Source organism: Leuciscus leuciscus, assembly GCF_965113295.1.
Source record: "Leuciscus leuciscus genome assembly, chromosome: 20".
Lineage (NCBI taxonomy): Eukaryota > Metazoa > Chordata > Actinopteri > Cypriniformes > Leuciscidae > Leuciscus > Leuciscus leuciscus.
The window spans coordinates 14,690,183-14,711,917 of NC_138744.1; the positions used below are offsets into that span (position 1 = coordinate 14,690,183).

Below are 21,735 nucleotides of genomic sequence, written 5' to 3' on the forward strand. Positions count from 1 at the left end.
GCCTAAAAGATGCACGTGTTGTAAGAACAGGAATCAGCTCCTATTTTATTGTTTCTATGATGTTGGCTGATGACAACACGTGTTATGTGGGAGGGACAGAGTCAGAAGTTGAGATTATAATCAGATGGCTAGGCAAAAAAGATCATAGGAACGAGGTAGACATCTATCTACCACTGAATCATTCATCCATCCGTCCATCTATTTTTCAGCCACAGGCAAGGTCAAGAGAGAAGTGCTGCTCATCTGTCAATCCATCTGATCATCCTAGGCTGTGTAAGCTAGTGGCAAAGCCAGTGAAAGAGTGGAGATCTGAGTCTAGCCTAGATTGACAACAACCAAACTGAACGGTGCTGTGAAACACATGAGAGAGCAATTAATGTAAATATGCTATGTCCTAAATTGAATTTGAATTGAATTTTAGTGTCAGTAGAGTAGACTAACCGTTAACAGTTAAATATGTTTTGTGATAAGGACCGGGAGACTGTAGGCAAAACCTAACACCACTTTTTGGCTATCTTTTTGTGTAAATCCACTTGGGGTTCAGAGAAAAAACAATTCTCTCAAATTTAATTTGACATCACATGTCTGGTACAAATATGTGGTCTTGTTTCATTAATACAATGTATACTTTTCTCTTTATTTACCCTGAAAGAACGGTAGTGAAATGTGACAACGTGGCCCATAGGGCAACATGTAAATGAAGAAACACATTCAGATCTGAACACAACAACAGTCGACAACTAAGAAGGCGCCAGTTATTACGTTTGAAGGAAACGATAAAGTGCGAGTCAGCTGAGCTCTTTGTGTGATATGAGAGACACGAGGAAAGTAACTGGTTCAGGATGAGCGGGCTAATGTTGCCACGGTCGACGGCGAATACTGCTGAATAATGCAGCGAGTGACCAATCAAAATCACGTATTGCAAAGAGCCCTAAGGCCCTTTAAACTGAGCCTGTTTAAAATGTCCATTCAGGCAACAAAACCCATAAACGTCTGTTTTTCATAGTATCTGGACACGTATAAATAAAGCTCTAAAATTAAAACTTATTTTGGCTTGCTGAGGATTAAAAATACAGGTTTTTTACTTCAGATTGTTGGCGATTGAAGTGCAGGTTAACTGCACTTTTAGCACTCTTTGTATTGAGTCCTAAAGCTTAGAATTTTTTTTTAAATTGCTGTGTTTTCTCAATTCCCCAAGTTGATAATGGAAACACACAACTCTCCCCTCTCTTCACTAGTTGTCACCCATGACACTAGAGTGCAGGAAGACAAGTAGCTCTGTGTGTGTCTGAGTCCAAAAATGGACACAGAACCCCCACCGGATGAGCTCTGGCTAATATCAAACATAAGGTATAACCATGTTTTTTACTATTAGGCTACTGCGTGACACACTCCTCCGAGTCCGACCCCTCACTCAAACTATCTCAGTGAGTTCATTTTCTTTTGTTTTTGTGTTTGTTATGGAATATTGCTAAGAGATGGACACATATGAAAGTTATAGATCAGCATGAAGAGATACAGACCAGTAATACAGACAGAGAATTTACGAGAGTGAGTTTTAGGCATCTCTGGTTTGTTTGATTTGTCTCTGGTATGTTACAATATCTTTTTGACAGTAACATCTGTCTCTTTCAAGACCTGCGTTGTATGATAAAACCTTATAGAAACACAGGACATGCAATTACATTTTACATTTATGCATTTGGCAGACGCTTTTATCCAAAGCGACTTACATTGCATTATCCTATACATTTATACATAGGTATGTGCAATCCCCTGGGATCGAACCCACAACCTTGCATTGTTAACGCAATGCTCTTACCACTGAGCTACAGGACATTACATAAGAATTATATAAGATTTGATCTTAGACACTAGACTTTACTTATTACAATTATTTACTCTTGAAGAATAAAAATAACCTTTATGCTTAAAAGCTATATCTTGCATTATCTTGTCAATTTTTGGTTTTATATTACTATTGCTTTAATATAATCTACAGTACATGTTAACGTTTAAATGTAGGACAATTGTGGAATTATAAAAAAGAACAAAAAAACATTTTACTATAAGATCAAAGTATTACTTTATTTACAGAATGAACAATTTCGTTTTTTCAGTCAAATATGCAAACAAGCAAAAATGTTGCCATTCTGTGATTTTTGTACCTTCTTCAATAATGGAATTACACTGCAGAACCTGACCTTTGACCTGCACACAAACATGCTTTAGAACAAATTACTATCACATGGAAAGATTTTAACACATTTTAGCTGATTCTTGGATAATGGGGAATAAATATAAGAATTAGGTTTTTTATAGGTTTAATCCATATGAAATATGACAACATATACTCATGTCTCAAAGTACTCTTCTGTACCAAAAATATACCACAAATTCCCAGAATACACCTGGTTTTGTGTTCCCTTTAAACACTAGGGGAAAATATATATCTACTATATAAAGGGGGAAAAAAATAAAATGTCTAAGTTTAGGTCAAATATTTAGAGCTTTTAAATATAAAATAATTAATAAAACTGCCAGGCCACATGGCAAATAAGTTACTGTTAAAACTGTCAGATGATGCAAATCTTGAACATGGATATTTAATGATAATAAACCACTTATCATTCAAAATAAAGGTGTGTGTGTGTGTGTGTGTGTGTGTGTTGAGGGTCATGGATGTCAGTTTGCTTGGGTTGTGTACTGAATAATGTTTGTAGTTGGCATGTCGTCTCGACTCTAGAGCATTGCTTTAGTCTCTCCACCATCTGCTGCTCTCGTCTGATCCTTCTTCTTGATTCGGTACATAACAATGACCATAGACAGAACTGGAAAAAAATTCAAACTCAATTAGCTGCTTTTTATGTTTAAATATGAACTGAGCAAATTTAGTTCCAACATATCAGTCTTACCGATAAAGCCGAATATTCCTGCCAGTATGCCGATGGTGCTGCCCATGCTCAGCTTCCAGCCGTGAGCTTCTGGCTCCATGTAACAGTAGCCCAATTTAGTGCAGTTACATATACGCACTAAGAGAAAGAAATCTCAGCTTAGATGTCATACCCTGCTAAAGTGCGAGCCTATGAGAGTGAGTGGAATGTTATATATGAAATACAGAGAGAAAAAATAAGTTTACCATCAAACTTTTGAGTGATACCCATCCCAGCATTGTCTTTGATGTTGATGGGAATACTGACGTTCTGATCACTTGAGGGCTTCTTCTTCAGAATCAGCTTCGCTGAGGTTCCTGCAGGCACCCGAACATGTTTACACAGTTACAGCAGTAAATAAATGAAATGCAGGAGTCATATAGAAGGGCTTTTCACACTTAAAATAGTGAATGCTGGGTCATTCTAATCCCTGGGTAAACAGAATCCTGGGTTATCTTGCTTCACGTTTCACGTTGCAACTAATTTAACAATTAATGGGGCTTAACAATTAATCCTGGGAATTCATAAGCTAATGTTTCACACGGTACAATCCTAAACCTTGGGTTAACATCCTTGTTCACATATTTGCAGTGCCAGTTTTATTGATTGGATGAATGCAGTACGCGACCAGTTTACATAAAGGCTCTTGCATTGCACATCCTCATATGTTGCTGACTGAACTCTGAAGTTCATACTGAATGGACTTTTCAAACTATAAATGTAAGAATGAAACGGTCTCTTCTTTAGTCGCCATGTTTTCTGTGACCTTTTGACATTTTTCCACTCAAACGCTGAAATATAGTCTACTGTTTATACAACAGTATAAACTTTGGTTGCCTGTCCAAAGCAGGTGAATATGAAGCATGCGATGGCTGTTGGTTGCTAAGCATCTAGCCGTAACATTCGAACACAGCTTTGTTTCTCACTGTACACATTTGGTACCACAGTGCGGGGTTAACACCACAAAAGGGGTGCTAACCCTTCTCCGGAGTCCGGACCAGGGTTTTAAAACCCTGGGTAAAAAGCGATGCTAACCCTGCTTCTAATTTAAAATTGTGAAACGTCCCTTAACCCAGGGTTAAAAGCAGGGTTTAGAACGATGATAACCACAGTGTAAAAAGTGCATTAGCCTGTTGTTTTAGGGTTAGGGTTAAACTAAAAGTCTGCTCACCATCCACAGGTTTGATCTCAAAGTTTGGTGACTTGCGGTTAATTGAGAAGGTGAAAGGCTCTGCATAGGGGTCGCTATCCTTATCTACAGCAGTGAGTGTCAAGGGGGTCATGTCCTGCATGCAGATGAAGTTCTGCTTCCACTGAAGTTTGGGGTAGTTGTCGTTCACGTCCAGCAGATGAATATTCACCTTCATCTCACCCTCCTGCTTGTCTCCCTCTGAAAGGAACCGAAATAGATTGTAATATTTACCAAATGTCACTGGCCTGGAGAGACATGATGCATCTGTGCTCTCTCTGGTGTGTTCTCACCTGTCTCATAAGCGATGACTGTGAGAGTGATCTGCTCCACCGTCTCTCTGTCCAGAGCAGCTTTAGTCTTCAGCTCACCAGAGTCAGCATCCAGCTCCAACCAATTAAGTTCATCTCCTAACATCTTTAACCTGACAAACAGAACATTCAAAAGCAGGAATTAAATAAAAGCATTTAAAAAATGCTAATTATTACTAACAGGAGTTATCATACAAGAGTTTAACGGAGAGCTATTTTAAATAACATAGAGTGGAGGTGAAAAATCTCAGACCACTAAATAAACAAACTAAAACATTATTTTTATTTTAAATATCGATGCAAAAAGAAGAAAAAACATTTAAGATTATGCACTATTTCTAGGCCACTAATGAAATATGCAAAGTTGTGACATTGATCATGTGAACAAAATGTCAGATGATCTTCCATTGAAGCACAAGATGCTTTTTAGGATTATCTCAAATCATGCTGGAGAACATGATCACCAAGTTCTATTTTTCTTCTAAATTCCTTTTTTTTTTTTTTTATGATAAAAATGCAAAATATAATTAATTAACCAATAAAATGTGCTCTCTGACATTTGTATCTCCTTTGTATGTTAAACTATACCAATAAACCTGACCAATATTATCATAAAATTCCCTTCTTTAGCACCAATAAATCTAGCTTTAAATTCTGGTTCAGCTAATGTGTGTGTTTTTTTTTTAAATCTAGACTAGAGCAAACGACCAGGGTATTCCTTAAGGAAAATCCTTTAAATTCAAAAGTAATGTTCTATTCTATATCCAGTTCTAAGTAACCAAGGTAAGTTTGCATAAACTTTTACCAGCATAGACAGAATTATTAATCTTTTTTTCTTTTCAGATATTATTGGTCCACCACTAGACTTGGAATTATATGTGTTGTTCAGATCTCTTGCTTTTATAAGTTTGTAAATATTTTAATAGTTTATAAATAGTTTATAATAAATTATAAATAACACATAACTGCTGGAACATAATTCTCTCTTCGATAATGTTGAGAAGCACTGCGAACAAACAATCTCATCTCATATATGATCTGATTATGGAGGAGACACAATACAAAGCATTACTTGATAGTCTTTCCCTCTGGATCCTTGGCTTCAGCTTTCATTATTACGGTTCCAATCGTGATGTTTTCTGGGACATTGACATTAAGAGAATCCACTTCAAATACTGGAGGCTCGTCCACGTCCACTAGCTGAATGACAACAACAGCTCTGGCATTTTCATCATATTCCAGTCCTTCAATGAGGGGCTCTGGATTACGGGCATCAATCTGAAGGTTGAAGACGCTCTGGAGCTCATAATCCAGTGGCTGAAAATCAAGAATATGAAAACGAGGAAATATAAAGGGGGACAAAAAGCAGAAATGTACAAAGTTTTTGCAATATGAGTCATCTTGTTACCCGAGCGATGTAGACTCTGCCCGCTCCTGTGGCTTCATCAGTCTCAATGGCCAAGAGGTTATGTGGGTCTCCAGCGGAGATATTATACTCCACCCTAGAGCTTCCTGTTCCTGGGTCATCTGCATCTGTGGCTTTGATCATGAGCAAAGTGGTGCCCACTTCAGCCAGTTCAGGAACACTGTAGGTCCCATACTGCAACAGGGGAAAGGTAAATTACAGCAGAGATTTATTAGTCAATAATCCATAGGAAGAAAGAATATAATTGAAGTATTTTAGTAGTAAAACAAAATGTATATATACATCTTTTTTCTCGAAGACAGGGATTTCATTATTGATGTCGATGACCTTGATGATAATTTTACATTCCGTGCTGTAAACTACAAAATAGGTGCAAAAGTTAGGATGCACATTCTTTTTCATAAATGTTAATAATTTTCAGTTCATTTGAGTTCAGTTTGCACTTACGTTGATCATTCACTCTAAAGGTGAGCTCATACTGAGACACCTTATTCCTTTCAAAGTTTTGATTGGCTACTTTGATTTCACCATTTACTTGGTCGATGGTGAACATTTTCTCAGACGGATGGGTAGGTGTCTGGTTAAGGAGTGTGTAGATTAGGAGTGAGTTCAGTGTGTTCTCTTCATCACGATCATGAGCAGGCAGAACACCAATCGTATTACCTAAAGACATGCATATCATTAAAAATGGCATTGATGAAAAATGGCAAAGTTAATCATTAAAGAATTATCATCCAGTCTGAGACCACATTTAAAATCTGGGATTCAAAACCTAATTAAAACCTGTAAATAGTTTAAAACATTTTAAACAAACATTATGATGTAAAATGAATAAATATTTGAGATTCTGTACTCTTTCTAGAATTTGAATTTTGAAAATGAGGACAAAACAAATACTAAGTTAAGAATTTAGAATTTTTCCCCAAAATGTTTTATTTTGATGATATAAATTTAAAAAAATTTATTACTATTTCATAAAAATAAAACAAGCCTTTTCACTATTAGTCCCAGGCTTTTGGACACCTCTGAATGCATTTGGTCAGTTTCTGATGTCACATTCGCCTGATTTGAATTGATGCAATGTGTGTATAAACACTCTCACTTTATTACCTATGGGCTCATTCTCCTGCACTTCAAACACTGCACCCTCATCACACACAGGAGGGTTATCATTCACATCCTCCACCTGCACAATAATCTCCAAGGGCTTTTCCAGCTCAACGCCATGTTCATCTTCTGCCATGGCCACCAATATGTACTAAACACACACACATAACGGTTATTAAAGGTCAGGCTTAAAATGCAACACTCAGTTTTATACAAAAATTAACAGGGAGTGAAATAGGTTGTAGACCCCTGATGTAGTCTACAAACTGGTCTTTACTATTTCTCTATTTCTGTTAAATTTCTCTTGCATTTCTATTTACCATATTTTTCTCTTCTCTGTCCAGAGGACCTGTAGCATAGATCTCTCCATCTTGATTGATGGTGAAGGGGAAGGAAAGTCTTTCTTTCTGTACCAGCCTGTAGAGTGCGGTGGGATCATTGCTGCGCACCTATAAAACACACACACACACACACACACACACGCAACACACACACATATGCTTACTCATTTCAATGTAAGATTTGTATTCACGTCACTTCAATAAAATAAAATTATATATATATTTTTTTTTTATTTATTATATGAATAAAAGTTTTTAAGTATAGGCACTGCCTACCATAACATAACATTGTGTTTAGATCCAGACTTACTGTGGCAAGATACATAGGGTATTCCTCTTCTAAATTTTCTTTAATGGCAATTGGTACAGGGCTGACCCAGAGGTTTTGAATGATAGCTATGTTGACTCGTGCCGTGCTGCTCAGAGCGTTTGGATCTCCCAAATCTTCCGCACGAACAATCAGTACATAGTCTGGATCCATCAGAAAATTCACTTGTCTTCTTTCTGCACATGCAAAATAAACACTCATTAATTATTATTGATTATTCAACTTACACTGAATTTGATTGGCTGAGTGGTATTCTAAAAGAGGGGGGGGGGGGGGGGGGTTTGCAACGGCCTGATATTGTAGGTAAACATTAGAGCGAGCGCACCATGGAGGATGATCAAATAATATAGAAAGATAAACGTTCCCAGAGTAGCTACGGAGGACTTTAAGTTATGTTAGTAGCATGATGTTGATTGGTTTGAGTTGGTAATGTGTATCTTGAATGGTGAAGTAATCTGGGTCAAATCCTGCCTCATTTCTGAGACTGTTGTAATCTGCACTGATGAGGGGCTGAACTGCTTGAGCTCGATTAGTGACTGCGTTCTTCTTTACAGCACGTGGCACGTTCCACACACCAAAGCGAATGTAATCACAGAAGTGGTCATCACACTGACATTAACACACCAGTTTAATCTGGTGTGTACAAACATCTGACAAGCATCTTAGAAAAAGCAGTTTTACATACATTCTAAATAATAAACATCTTAAAGACATTTTCTAAATGTCTTTAACATCTGATAGGAAACGTTTTAGAGATGTATTGCAGATGTAAACGCAGACATCAAATAGACGTCTCCGTGATGTACGTGTGCTATCAGGGGTTCTCTCCAGACAGAGGAAAGAGACTCAAATACTGGTTTCATTTGGTCCATTTATACATTTCTTATAGAAAGTTCTGTGTTATTCATAGTGAAATGCTAGTAAATTAGTCTCTGAGTCTGGCATGATTATATACACAACTTAAACTGCTTTTTCAAATAATGCTGTGATCATCATGTGTGTTTCTGTGTGTTCTCACCAACACGCTCGACGCATGTGTAAAAGGGGTTGTTCTCTAGTGGTATGTTGTTCTTTGGAGTGCAGTAGTCCTCAAACTTTTTCCTCAGGACATCAGGACTGCCATGGACCTCCCCGCGGCTGTATGTTACGGCGGGCCTGGCCTTCAGAGACGCTGCTCCTGCAATACAACAGCAATAACGAAATAACAGTTTAGCATTCAACGAAAAACCATTCAATACAAATCACAAGCACATTCGAGTTATTCATGTATTTTTGTTCCAGATGTGTTGATGTACCTTGTTCTGTTATAAAGATCTCTCCACTGTCTGGGTTTATCCCAAAGTAAAACATGTTTTCGGGATTGGGGATTTGGTTCGCAATGCTGAATTTCAGTTGACCGTTTACTGTGTTGGGATCATCTGCATCTGATGCAAACACCTGCATGAACGTAAATCCTGCACGCGAACAAGATTAAAAGTACAATGAAAAGTAGGTTCTTAGAAAGTGTTTAAATTGTAACAGTTTAGAGAATCAGCAAGTTTCAGCATCCAATGATAATGTGTGTGTTTCTCACCTGCAGGTGAATGCTCTCTAACCCTGCCACTGAACTGACTCTCACTAAAGACAGGGTGATTGTTGTTGACATCCACAACTTGCAAAACAACATTGTAAGGCCCATCAACAGTTTCACCCTCTGCTGAACGTGCTTCAATCTGAAGAGAAACACATATTTCGAATTGTTTGTATAGGAATTAATATTAACAGGTCAACATACTTTATATGTCTTGCGGTGTGACATGCTACACAATTAAAAAAAAATTTTTTTATATAGCCTATATACATACATTATATATATATATTATTTTTTATATAATAAATAAAATAATTTGATATCATTATTATGTGGTTTTATGACCCCATATTACCTGAAAGACTACAAAGGAATATACTGTACTTTTAAAAATTAATTTTCACTCCACAAAACCATTTAAAATGAACTAGTCAAGGTAATGCGTGGATTCAAAATTGTGAAAAATAAATGGTGACCAGTTTAAGGACCTAAAGTATAGAATTTCCTTATACATACTGTATATTTGAACCCAAAACCCTGTTGCTAAAAATAATCCATGGATGTGTTATACATCAACAATGTGTTATGTGGATACTAGAAACAAACAACGTAGGCATTTTGTGTCTTTTTAAAAATCCAGGTGCTTGCATGTTATGTATAATACATATATTACATCTAGATGGTGTTTTTTCTCAGGGCTCCATTCCAGAGGATGCTCCAGGTATAGCCAGCCGTCTGAAGAGATTGCGATCTTTCCTTCAGTCTCTCCACTTACGTGATATGAAGAGACACCTTCCGATGCAGATGTAAACTGAACAAAGAACAGATTTCTAGAATATTTTCAATGAAAACATTCAAAAATATTACTGACGATAGAAACCATACAGGTTCTAATAAAAATGTCTTGTAGAGACAACTAACCATTCAAACACAAGAACTGAGCCTACAGTACCTGGTAAATGGGATAAGGCACAGGTGTAACTTCTGGCACATCTAAAACTTTTCGATCTAATAGCCCCGTTTTGTCCTCCAGACCTATCCCATGAGCCTGAGAGAGGAAGAAAGGTCTGAAGAATTATGTGAGAATTATGAAACCAATATTTTCAACCACACCATATGTTATCAGTTATCAATCTAGACAGCCATGAACAACATTAGTGGCCAGTATTGTTTCTGAGAATGGGATTTCCTTGCAAACACCCTATCTGACCACACTTCCTAATAAATAACTGAATAAAGCTGTTAAATTACTATATTGTCTCACTGCAGTAAATAATCCACTAAATTTATCTGTGATGTGAAGGTCGCTGAATATTTGCCCATTTTTGTTGATTATTATTGATGTAGAACAAATCATTTTCCACTGGCTGAATGAATCCGATTATGCATGTGTGTTAAGTCTTTGATTAATGGAGTGTGCACGGGAAAAATGGACTTCAGCACAGTTACTCATTTATAGACAGAATAAAAGATTGTAAGGAGACTACAAGGTCACCAAGTTAAAATACTCGCGCACACACTTACAATGCTGACGAGAAGGGTCAAGTGTAGCAAACGTGCACCTCTCATCGTCCCGAGCAACAAAACCTGATGGAAAAGATATGAAAACATTGCCTTTAATTGAAAACACCTTTACTAGTTACTGCAAAAGACATTATGATGTATAGCAGTGACATTTGTTTGTCAAATAACTTTATCAGATGGCCATTCCCTGACATGATGGCTCATGCTGTGCAAACTGAGCAATATTAAAGAATACTTTGTAAACACAAGGTGTCAAAAATGGTAATTACCATTTGCTCAGTCAGGAAATAGAACCATCTGCTTCTTTAATGTTAAACTTCAGTCAATGATTATCAGCAAAAAAAACTATTCAACCAGAAGTCCTGAGTAATATTTTAAAACATCACGATTATTTCAGCGTATTAAAAGATGGCTTTTATAGGTGTGTATCCTGGAATTTCCTGTTTTATATTGATGGCTGATGTCCTGTAGTGCAGTGTGTGTGTGTGTGTGTGTGTGTGTGTGTGTGTGTGTGTGTGTGTGTGTGTGTGTGTGTGTGTGTGTGTGTGTGTGTGTGTGTGTGTGTGTGTGTGTGTTTTCATGAATCGCAGCCCATAAAAAGGTTATTTAAAGGGCACTTGGCATTCTAGTGTGGGTGGCGTCCTGTGCCAGACAGCACTGACTAAGTGTGTGTGTGTGTGTGTGTGTGTGTCACTGCTGCATCACAGTTTATTACATTTAAGAATGTCTGTGCTGACAGTCATATTACAGAGCCTTTTAAACAAATTAACCATTAAATAATTATGTACATGTGGATCCACACATCTGGGAATAGGAACGGGCCAAACTATATTATACGTTGTTTCAATGTTTTTTTTTGTTGTTGTTTTTTGTTTGTTTGTTTCTTTGTCTGATTTCCTACCTATTGCAATACATGATGAAACAACAGTGCATTTTCAGGTTAATTTCTCAGTTTCAAAGAAACAATAGATTGTCAGTTGATTCTCAAATTACATGATAACTTTATGAAGATGTTGCTTAGTAAAAGCAAATAAAATTGCTTTCTCAATTTAACATATCAGTGAAAAGTAACCTGGTTGCCTTAAAATGTTGAGTTCACTGAAACTGAAAAAATTTAGTTAATAGAATGAAATAGAATGAAAGAGCGAGAACAATATTAACGATTATTAGACACACATTAATTATGTGACACACACATTAATTTGTGTGGTAAGTTGCAGACCACACATTAATACAGGAAGTTGTGAACAGGCGTGTCGATCTAGATAAACAGTAAACAGAATTATCAAGAAATGTTTATCTGATCACACACAATGTGTGTGAACAGAAAAACATCTCTAGATAAATCTGATTGTTTTAGTTGCCGTTTGAGTCCATCCAAGAGTAGATTAAGCTGTGTCGGCTGTTCTGTACTGAAATATTGTATTGAAATAAGCTGTAAGGTTTAGTGCTTTACTGATACTGGATTTTTATTTCGCTTGTATCTGTCAGATCTATTGTGAAAGACAGACACGCCTTGAGACAGATGTGACACAAGGTGACATTGAAGTTAATGTGACCTCTGATAAGCTACTTTTGCATAAACCTCAATCGATACTATACAGATAAATGATTGTTTCCTTATATTTTATGTCTACATAAGGAATCAGGACATTCTGATGCAAAGCTGAAATCAATACTCATGCTCTATGTTGTTAGACAGCTGTAAGAATGAGAGTAAAGCAAATGGGAACATTTTCAAACTGAAAGTGTTTTAAACCGAAACCAGGCAATTCAAACAACATATAAACATTTATTTATCCATTACCGTGAGGTTGGATGGATATAAACAACAGTAACGTTTTTAGTATCGAGGTATGAGAACAAGAGGCCTTGCCTTCCAGCCAAAGCTTGTGACCTCTGATGACATTCTAACAGTATATGAGATCAAAAAATATCAAAGGCCCACTTGTTCCTCTAGAAAATATGCTCATAAATATGTTCGCACCCAGAATGCAATTCTACAATGCTACAGCAAGTTGCGATAATCTTTAAATGCCCTTCCACATAAGCTGGTCTACACCCTTCTTGAAAGCACTGAGCAAAGTCAAAGATCACAGCCGGTCGTAGGCAGCGGAAGCATCGTCACATGTCAATTGACATATTGGTAACTAAAAATGTATACTTTTATAATCAGCCTAAACTAAAAAGACAACAACTAAGAAGAAATAAAAGAAAGGATTAGACGCACAGACCTGTCAGCAGAGCTCCTCTCTTCTCAAAAGACTGAGGTTTCAGTCTTGCAGAGTTTCCTGTTCAAGTCAAAGTTTAACTCTACTTTATTGAGGCTAATGATTATCTACTGATTCACCATGAAGGGGAGTGGACTGTAAATGTAATATATTTTATGGCACCATGATGGGGTATGGTATACTGGCTTGGTGGATATTATGTTAATGTGTAAACATCAAGTATTTAATTAAAGTCACCATATTTTTATGGAATATTGCAGTATTTATTATAAATGATTTATCCATTCACTTTTATTTTTACCCATGTGCCTTCAAATGACGTCCCCTCCCATCTCTTCTCTCATGACGCGTTTACTGGTGCGAGGGCGGGACATCCTGTCACTCATATGACATCACAGCAATAGCACCCAATCAAGTCCCGTCCAACATTTTTTCTTTTTCAAGAAGCCGTTTCACTTGGATATACGTCACAATAGAGAAGAAATGACTATCCAACTTCATGCCGACTTAAAAGGACGCACAACAAACACTCATCCGCAATCTCGTCCATGTGACTTCCTCTCTACTTTAATATTTTCTATGCAAGATGATTAGAACACAGGGGACAAAGCAAAATTCTGAGATAAGTCTTGAACAAAAAGAGCAAACATCTCTGAGAACAGGCTGTGACAGCTGAAAATCACTGTACATTTACAGACAGCGTAAAGGTCACCTTCTTCACAGCTGTATGTTCACTATCTTGAGTAATACAGCGCCGCAATCTTTGGTCCTTTATCTTTTGACGGACTCTGGCTTGGTTGTTCTCCATGTTTGAGTCTTATTTCTTCTGATACTGAAAATGAAAACATTTGCAAGAACTTCTATTAGTATTCATTAATGACACTTAAAGGGATAGTTAAAACTTCATTTACTCCCCCCCATGTCGTTCCAAACCAATGGCTTGCTTTCACACAAAAGAAGATATTTTTAAAAAGCCTCAGTGTTTTCTTTATATTACCATGAAAGTCCTTTGTTGTGTTGTACCCCATTCACTTTCATTGTATTGACAAAAACAGTTGAAACATTCTATAAAATATATTTTGTGTTCCACAGAAATAAAAAAAAACATTTGATGATTTATAGAATGATTTGAAAGAATATGATTAATTATGTTAAGAGTGACAGCTCACTTTTTCTCAGCAACACTTATATAATATAAATGAAAGCAAAATAATACTGTAAGACATTAACTTCTGGGAAATCTATTGTAATGACTTCCTGTAAAAAGTGATTCTTTACATGTAAATGTCTATGGCTAAAGGCACCTTGAGTGGCAGTTACTCAAGAAGTTCCCATGCTTTTTCCATTGACTAATTATTATGCAGCCGTATCAGCAAAATGGAGAGAAGGACGAGGGCAAAGATTAAGGTTAGGGATGAAGATATTTACTGCAGGCATCGGTACTACAACAGAGAAACCTGTTGCTGATGATGTGAACTATTACAATTGGTTGACCACATTTTTCAATAACATTGCAACACTGTTGGTGTTTTTAAAGTTTGCTGTAACACAGTCCACCTGCTGCCTCAACATGAGCAATACCAGACAATCTGCTAGCCTGCCTCACTCAATGTGTGTACAGCAAGTACACATAAATAAAAATGCAACACAGCTGCATTACTAGCTTCAGTCTTACACAGTTTTGACACATACACTGCATTCATAATTATTCAATATTGTTCACACAGCAGTGATCACACATTGAACGTGTCATTAATTTGCCCTTCTCATCTTTGAAAGGGAAGTAGGAGGAGTGTTTCTGAACAAATGTGTTCCTGTAATACACACATATATTCAATGGGGCTGAAGCTGTAATAAAAAGGCCGTGCTGTCCACATAATCTGTGAATTATCGTTAGAGAATTATCTTTATATCTCACTTTACAAGTCACTTGCATTAACTAAGATTAAAATGCTTTAGAAGTATTTTTCATTGTTAGTTCATGTAGTTATCAAATGTTAACAATACCTATTGTCACAATTGTTCTTACTTGATTGGTGACCTAGTAATAGTATCTATGAGTTAAATTTGTCAAAATCATTATATATATATTTTTTTTAATTATAAATATATATATATATATTTATTTCCAGCATTAAATTAGATATTAAATCCCAGACTTTCAATGTATATTCAAACTTTGGACCCCTGTATTTTTAATTGTATGTTGGTTGAAAACACACTTCATTGACACTTTAAAATGATTGATTATAGGGTACATTTACAGTACATGGCAATGATGACCTAAAAACGTAAACTTTTTTTGTGCATTTTTCACAAACAGACGTCAATGTTGTCAAAACGATCCCCATTCATAAGGATCCACGAAAATGTCTAAAAACGCTGTATTATGCATGTCAGGCCAGTAGTCGGTGATGTCACTTTGATGTCACTACGCGCCTGCACTGAACACATTATATGCATGACGTCACCCTTTTCACCCTTTTGCTTTTTTTTTTTGTTTAAGTTTACATGAAAACAGTATCGTTTTCAAAAACTTGCACTTTGAAAGCTGTTTTCAAAAGTTTGCATTTTCAGGCCCCCAAAAAGCCAGTGTTGGTTAAATGAACGGCCAAAACACATAATTGTTTTTCAGTTTTTAGTTAAAAAGCATGTTGTGTAAACAGCCTCTTAGCCAATTGGCAATGTATTTTAGACAAATACAGCATCTGTATCATAATAATATCACACCACAGTAACAGCTGGTTTATGTTTTCATCAAGGTTAATGCATTTTGAGCTTTTCTGGATGTGTGCACTTTCAAAAAGACTAAAGTATTTCCGATTTATCATAAAAAAACAAATATTTTATTTATTTTGGATGCTAACGCTCAAACTGAGCAAAAGTGGGAAAATAATTGTTTTCACACACACAAGGTACGACAAAGTGTTCTTACAATTCAAAAACAAACATCAGGATCAAGAAGATCATTTAAAAAAAGAAAAGGATTGGTTTTGACTAGTTGGGGTTCCCACAAAAACATATGTGTACTTCATGGATTTTGAAAAGAATGACGGGTAACACTAGAGCATTCTGTCCTTCACAGAGGGAGCGAGAAGCCTGAAATCATTGCTCTTCTAGTACAGTCTAATATAGACATACATGGCTTTCTTAAAATAACTTACAGTAAAACAAGCACTTGATCAGATACTTTGCACCCAAACTTCATACAATACAATTTAAACATTCAGAACTATTCGAAGTCACACACTACAGACTCATCAGGTCATGACATGATTTAGACTTGAGTTTGAAGGCTGCTTGCTTGTTCTTCTTAGCAACCAATCTGTTAATGAAACGCTTTGCTTTCTTTGGGAGACTCTCCCGACGCTTTTGAAGAGAACAGCGCCTGGTGAGGGTCTCCAAGCTGTCTCTTTGTAGACGGAGCTGGCGGATGATGCCCTCAAACAGCGGCCAGACGTTGTGTTGCATTGCAGCTGACGTCTCAATGAACTTACAGTCAAAGACAGCAGCAGACGCACGACCCTCTGAAATATAAGAATAGAAAATGAAAATTCTCAGTGATGTAAGCTAAAATAACTGAGGGGATTCAGATTAAGAAGATTAAATAAGCTGGTTTTAATGCTACTGAGGAGTAGAGCCACATTTAAGAGTTTTACTATATACTTACCACTAATGGACACTTCTCGGCAGCGGACCAGGTCACATTTATTTCCGACCAGGATGATTGGAGTGCGGTCAGCCTCACGTTCCCGCCGGAGCTGAATACGAAGTTCTGATGCGTGAAGGAAGCTTGAACGATCTGTTATGGCATAAACTATAATGAAAGCATCTCCTGTCTGCAAACATCGCTCCTGCGTCCAGCTGCCCTCATCCTGACGGACACAGAAAGTAGAATGTCTCAGAACCTCTCATCACTTATAATAAAGTAGCCTATATGAATATAAATTGCTGACAAACTAAAAGTGTTACCTGTGAATCCCACATGTCGAGTAGGGTTACGGTGGCCCTCTCACCGTCTACTGTAATTGTCTGCTCAAATACTTCACCTATAACAACATTAAAAAGGACAATGAGTTGAAACAAGCTAAGGTTGAATACTGGCCATGGCAAAAATGTAGAGAATTATAATCTGACCTACTTTAAGAAAGTATGAATTATATCTTATTGACAATAAACACATCTTTATTTGACGTTGTCAGTGCAATCTAAGGTTTGTCTTGTTGTGACTTTGTAATTAATTATCCCTCAATCTCTTACATCTGAAAATATGACCCTTCAATGTTTCTTAAATGTTTAATTGTACAATTATGATGGAAAAATGTTAATTTCCGAACTTTATAAATATAACCGCAATAGGCTTAAAAAGATAGTTCATCCAAAACTGAAAACTCTGTCATAATTTACTCATCCTAAAGTTCCAAAACCTGTATGAATTTCTTTCTTTTGCTGAACACAAATTAAGATATTTTGAAGAAAGTTTATGGGCCCCATTAACCTCCATTTTTTCCCCATTTGGAAGTCAATGTGGCCCATCAACTGTTTGGTTACCGACATTAGTGGAAAGGTATAAACTCTGGAATAGTCTCCCAATTCATATCAGAACTGCCCCAACTTTATCCATTTTTAAGTCTACTCTTAAGACTCATTTATTTTCTTTGGCATTTAATATAGCCTCTCTTGACTTCTTGTTTTATGATTTTACTTTCATGCGTTCCACCTTTTTTACAGCTTGTCTTTTATTGTTTGTAAATCTTGTTTTCAGTTTTTTACTATTGGTTTTCTTTTGTAGGCTAGCCTACTTCTACAGCACTTTGGTCAACTTCGATTGTTTTTAAATTGTGCTTTATAAATAAACATTGTATTGTATTGTATCAGTGCCACTTTGTGATTTTTTGCGATTGACTAGTTAATTTCACTGTGAACAGTTGGAGTATAAAAGAAAAGTCAAGCCTAATTGTCAACATACCTCCATACAACTCGCATTCGCTGCCCATGCTGTCTGACGCCCCAGCGAATATACTGGCGAGCGCGGACTTCCCGACACCGTTGTCTCCAAGCAGGACAACAGTGAAGGGTCCAACCGAAACTGGAGTCACAGACTCGTTCGAGAGAGCGGAGTCTGAAGAGGCGGACGAGCAGGAACTGGACCGGGACATACCGATGTCGGGGCGCGTGAAAGCATCACTCAGCAGCTGCCCACCGTCCGTCCCGCAGATGCTCCACCGGTGAAGGTGATGCTGAACGCGAATGCTGTGGCGCCGCATATTCGCCAGCAGGGTCATGTGTGCAATTCGGCGACAAACACTCACTCAGTTGGTTAAACGACGGTCTCTTTGAGTGTGACTGAAGCAAAGAATTAACGGACTAAATGCAAAATTGTGCTCCAATAATAGATTCAGTCCCATCCAGCAGAAACCTGCTCAGCAAGAAGATGAAGATCTAATTGCTCTTGGCTTCGTTGTCTTCAATTAAGCGCACCTGAATGAGGATTGGTGTTTTTCGCCCTGGTAATCCTGTCCGTCTATATTTTGCGCAGTAATGTGCTTTGAGCTCTCAGTGCAGTTCATGGTTATATTAAGGTCTCAGAAGAAGTGAGGATTTCCTTGACGTCACTTCTCCCTCCCAGTGAGCTTCAGCGGGTATTTCCTTATACCGCCCGATGGGTGTAAAATGCAGTTTCATAGAATCATGTCTCGCTTCGAAACGTGGGAAATTTGTGTGTTTTGTCCAAAGTGTGCACTTAAGATATTAACTACATCGACTACATTTACATAATTTGATAATATTGGCAACTGATTTACCGATTAAGTTATTTTGCGATAGGCTATTCTGAGATTAATCAATCATTCTATTCTATTAACAGCCATGGTTTTAAAATAAATAAAAACAGATTTTAAGTGTTTTATGTCCTATCTTTAATACATTATTAATTTCCACTTTACATTATTATAACATTAGGCCTACCCTTAATACATTCTCACACAGTCATTATATATGAAAATACATAATAGTTAACTATTTCAGGAAGGGATGAAAGAGGATGATCATGGTTGAGGTTCCTTGACATCAAAAGTTTGAAAACTGTTCGTTATCCTCTATATTTTTTTTAAAAGTAATAATTATTTCTGGGAAGGGTTTCTCAAGTGTTTTCGGGTGTAATTTACTGCTCATGCACATGCAGTAGATCTATAATAGATTATGTACTTGCATGTCTGAAGTGCTGCATACAAAAAGCAACGAAACAAAACTGACTGCGGGTGGCATTGCCAATTGTATGTTGGTTAGCACAGTTAAGGCCAGGTTAAAGCAGGACACCTATCAGGGCGGTAGATCCTATAAGGGCAATTAATCGTATTGAGTAAAGACACAGACAAACAAAATAAAAGACATTCTCAGTCAGTATAGTTGTCAAATCTATGGTACAACATATTCTAAATATACTACATATTTTATATAAAGATCTGATGGACTTGTATTGAATTGCAGAATGCAAATCACAATCTGAACTCTGTAATAAATCATATCTCATGGTCATTTTATTTCTGTCCTGACTTCCATGCAAACACCAATCAACAAGAGACCATTACTGAACCAAACCAAGACCAACAGTTTCCATCATTATTTTCAATACTATTTGGCATGCAAACAAAACAATGCTCATGCTCTCTATTTCACGTATGCACAAACGTGCACATTAACATGTACCGAGATGCAGAATACATTCACTCTGCATGCTCAAAGAGCCACAAATGACAGATTATAATGAGTTATTAATGTAATTGCTGGATTATGAGGACTGTTTCTATATTCAGGATTGATATAGTCAAAAGGGATTGGATGGATAAGAGAAATCGCAGTAGAGTGCTGGATTATTTCCTTCATTCATTCACTTCTCTAAGAGCAGATCAGAAATAGGTCATTAGAGATCAGAGATGGCCATGGTGCTTTCTGGTGTGATAACTATGAGCTTATCAGTCTGGAACAACGTAAGCATAAAGGAATGTAAATGTTTTTTTTGCAACTTGTGTGTGTTAAGGACTGCTATGGTCATGTCAATGAAGACTGAGACCTGAGCTGACCGTTGATTCCAGTGCAATAATTAACTGGGCCATGCGTCATGAAAGAAGGGATGGAAAGGGATGAGTTAATTTAGTCTTGGAGAGCAAACACCACAAAGAAACAGATTAGACAGGGTGTCAAATGTCAACTACCTTAAAGCATCCAAGTTGAGATGTTCACCTGGATGATCAACTTTGACCCTTTTGCATAATTCTATATACATTTTTTTTTTAAGTTTACCAATATTTTCAAAGGATCATGTGGCACTGAAGACTGGAGCAATGGCTTCTGAAAATGTAAAATATATAACATTTTAAATCTATTAAAATAGAAAATATTTGTAATAATATTCTAAATATGTAGCTACATCTCTACTAAGAAAATTCGATTCTGTGTATCACGCAGCTTTACGCTTTGTTTTTTGGTGCAGAGTCACGGAAGCATCATTGCATTTTATATGATTCTTTAGCTTGGTTATCTTTACATCAAAAGAGAAAGCTACATATGTACTTATTTATTGCAAAAGCTCTTTTAGGTTAATTACCCTCTTATATATCAAATCTTTTAATTTATTACACAAATAGTTATTGCACTAGCACTGATTCTCATATTCTATGTATTTTCATTAGGGCTGGGAATCGATAAAAAAAATTAACTAATTAATTGCACAATTTGCTGTAATTAATTGCAATTAATTGCATTTCCCACAAGCTTGTAATCATCAATATTTAAACTTAGAATCACCTAATTAAATGAAACAACACAGGAAAAAAACAGAAAATAGCCCTATATTAAAATAATATTAAACATCAATATATTATTCTTTTCAGCCTTGAATCAATTTAACAGATTTTTTTCTTTTTTACTAATTATCAAAATAAAATATAGTCCTACAAAGCTATTATTACCAGAGCATGTGATCAGAGCAGGTCATTTGACCATTGTTGCCCAGCATGACTATACCAGCTCAGTAGGGTTTTGCAAACAGAAGTCTACTACAGAAATTTCACGTTATTTGAGCGGACTTTGCTTTTCCAGTGCGTGATCGGTACATGATTCGAGCGTTTGGGCTGTTAACGACAGAGAAGAACGCGCAGCGCAAACACGGAGCGGAACATTGAGCAGAGAGCTCAGCGCGCCGACAGACACACACACACACACGGAACGGAGAGCGCGGCGCACACACGGAGCGGAAAAGACCCGCTCATGAAAGCTGCGCGACAATGAAATCTGATCGCCGAACACGGAGGGGCGGGACGGCATATTTTCGGCCTTTTCAATAGCAGCCGCAACAGGAAATCATTAAAACGAGGCAAAAAAAAAAGTGCTGCGTTAATTGCGTTTTTTTTTTTTTTTACGCGTTAAACATCTAAAATTAATCGCAAAGATTAACGCGTTAATTCCCCCAGCCCTACATTTTCATACCTCTGCGCACCCTGCTCACACGTCATCAGAGCGCTTCATGCTATGCAGTTAAGCCGTGGTCACACTATTCACTAGCTGCATCTTTTTATAAACATGAATTCAACAGAAGGGAAGGTGGGATCTCATGCTTTCAAAGCTAGCTCTGCTATTGCTAGCCTCTCCAAAAATTGCCTACCATACCTTTAAGTTCGGTTTGTAGTTTTTTGTCATTCATAATTACATGTACGCTATTGCATTAATATGAATTACAGAAGCCTTTTTCCTAGCATACGTAAAAAGCTTTGTTAC

At 36.9% G+C, this 21,735-nt stretch overlaps 2 protein-coding genes and 1 long non-coding RNA gene across 4 annotated transcripts; 1 reads left to right on the forward strand and 2 right to left on the reverse strand.

The window, feature by feature from the left end:
* Window positions 1-2,061: 2,061 nt before the first annotated feature.
* On the reverse strand, window positions 2,062-13,059 carry cdh17 (cadherin 17, LI cadherin (liver-intestine)). The gene is made up of 19 exons (XM_082149645.1): window positions 12,964-13,059; window positions 10,730-10,792; window positions 10,158-10,253; window positions 9,879-10,016; window positions 9,209-9,347; window positions 8,931-9,089; window positions 8,654-8,812; window positions 7,618-7,811; window positions 7,287-7,415; window positions 6,970-7,117; window positions 6,307-6,522; window positions 6,142-6,218; window positions 5,842-6,033; window positions 5,506-5,750; window positions 4,416-4,546; window positions 4,105-4,323; window positions 3,140-3,250; window positions 2,916-3,032; window positions 2,062-2,831 (listed from the first exon to the last, which is right to left on the reverse strand). Exons 2-19 carry the CDS (start codon window positions 10,772-10,774, stop codon window positions 2,743-2,745), a joined length of 2,604 nt encoding a protein of 867 aa, XP_082005771.1. The 5' UTR covers window positions 10,775-10,792; window positions 12,964-13,059; the 3' UTR covers window positions 2,062-2,742.
* On the forward strand, window positions 10,799-11,625 carry LOC309483718. Of its 2 annotated transcripts, none has more exons than XR_014200631.1 (2): window positions 10,799-11,274; window positions 11,320-11,625. It is a non-coding gene; the product is annotated as an uncharacterized lncRNA (long non-coding RNA). The 2 variants fall into 2 exon arrangements; XR_014200632.1 differs by having other exon boundaries at window positions 10,799-11,252.
* Window positions 13,060-15,783: 2,724 nt separating the features above from the next.
* Window positions 15,784-20,831, reverse strand: gem (GTP binding protein overexpressed in skeletal muscle). Its single transcript, XM_082149654.1, has 4 exons — window positions 17,930-20,831; window positions 16,933-17,009; window positions 16,631-16,835; window positions 15,784-16,487 (listed from the first exon to the last, which is right to left on the reverse strand). The coding sequence occupies exons 1-4, from the start codon at window positions 18,243-18,245 to the stop codon at window positions 16,210-16,212; spliced, it is 876 nt and encodes a 291-aa protein (XP_082005780.1). The 5' UTR covers window positions 18,246-20,831; the 3' UTR covers window positions 15,784-16,209.
* Window positions 20,832-21,735: the final 904 nt, after the last annotated feature.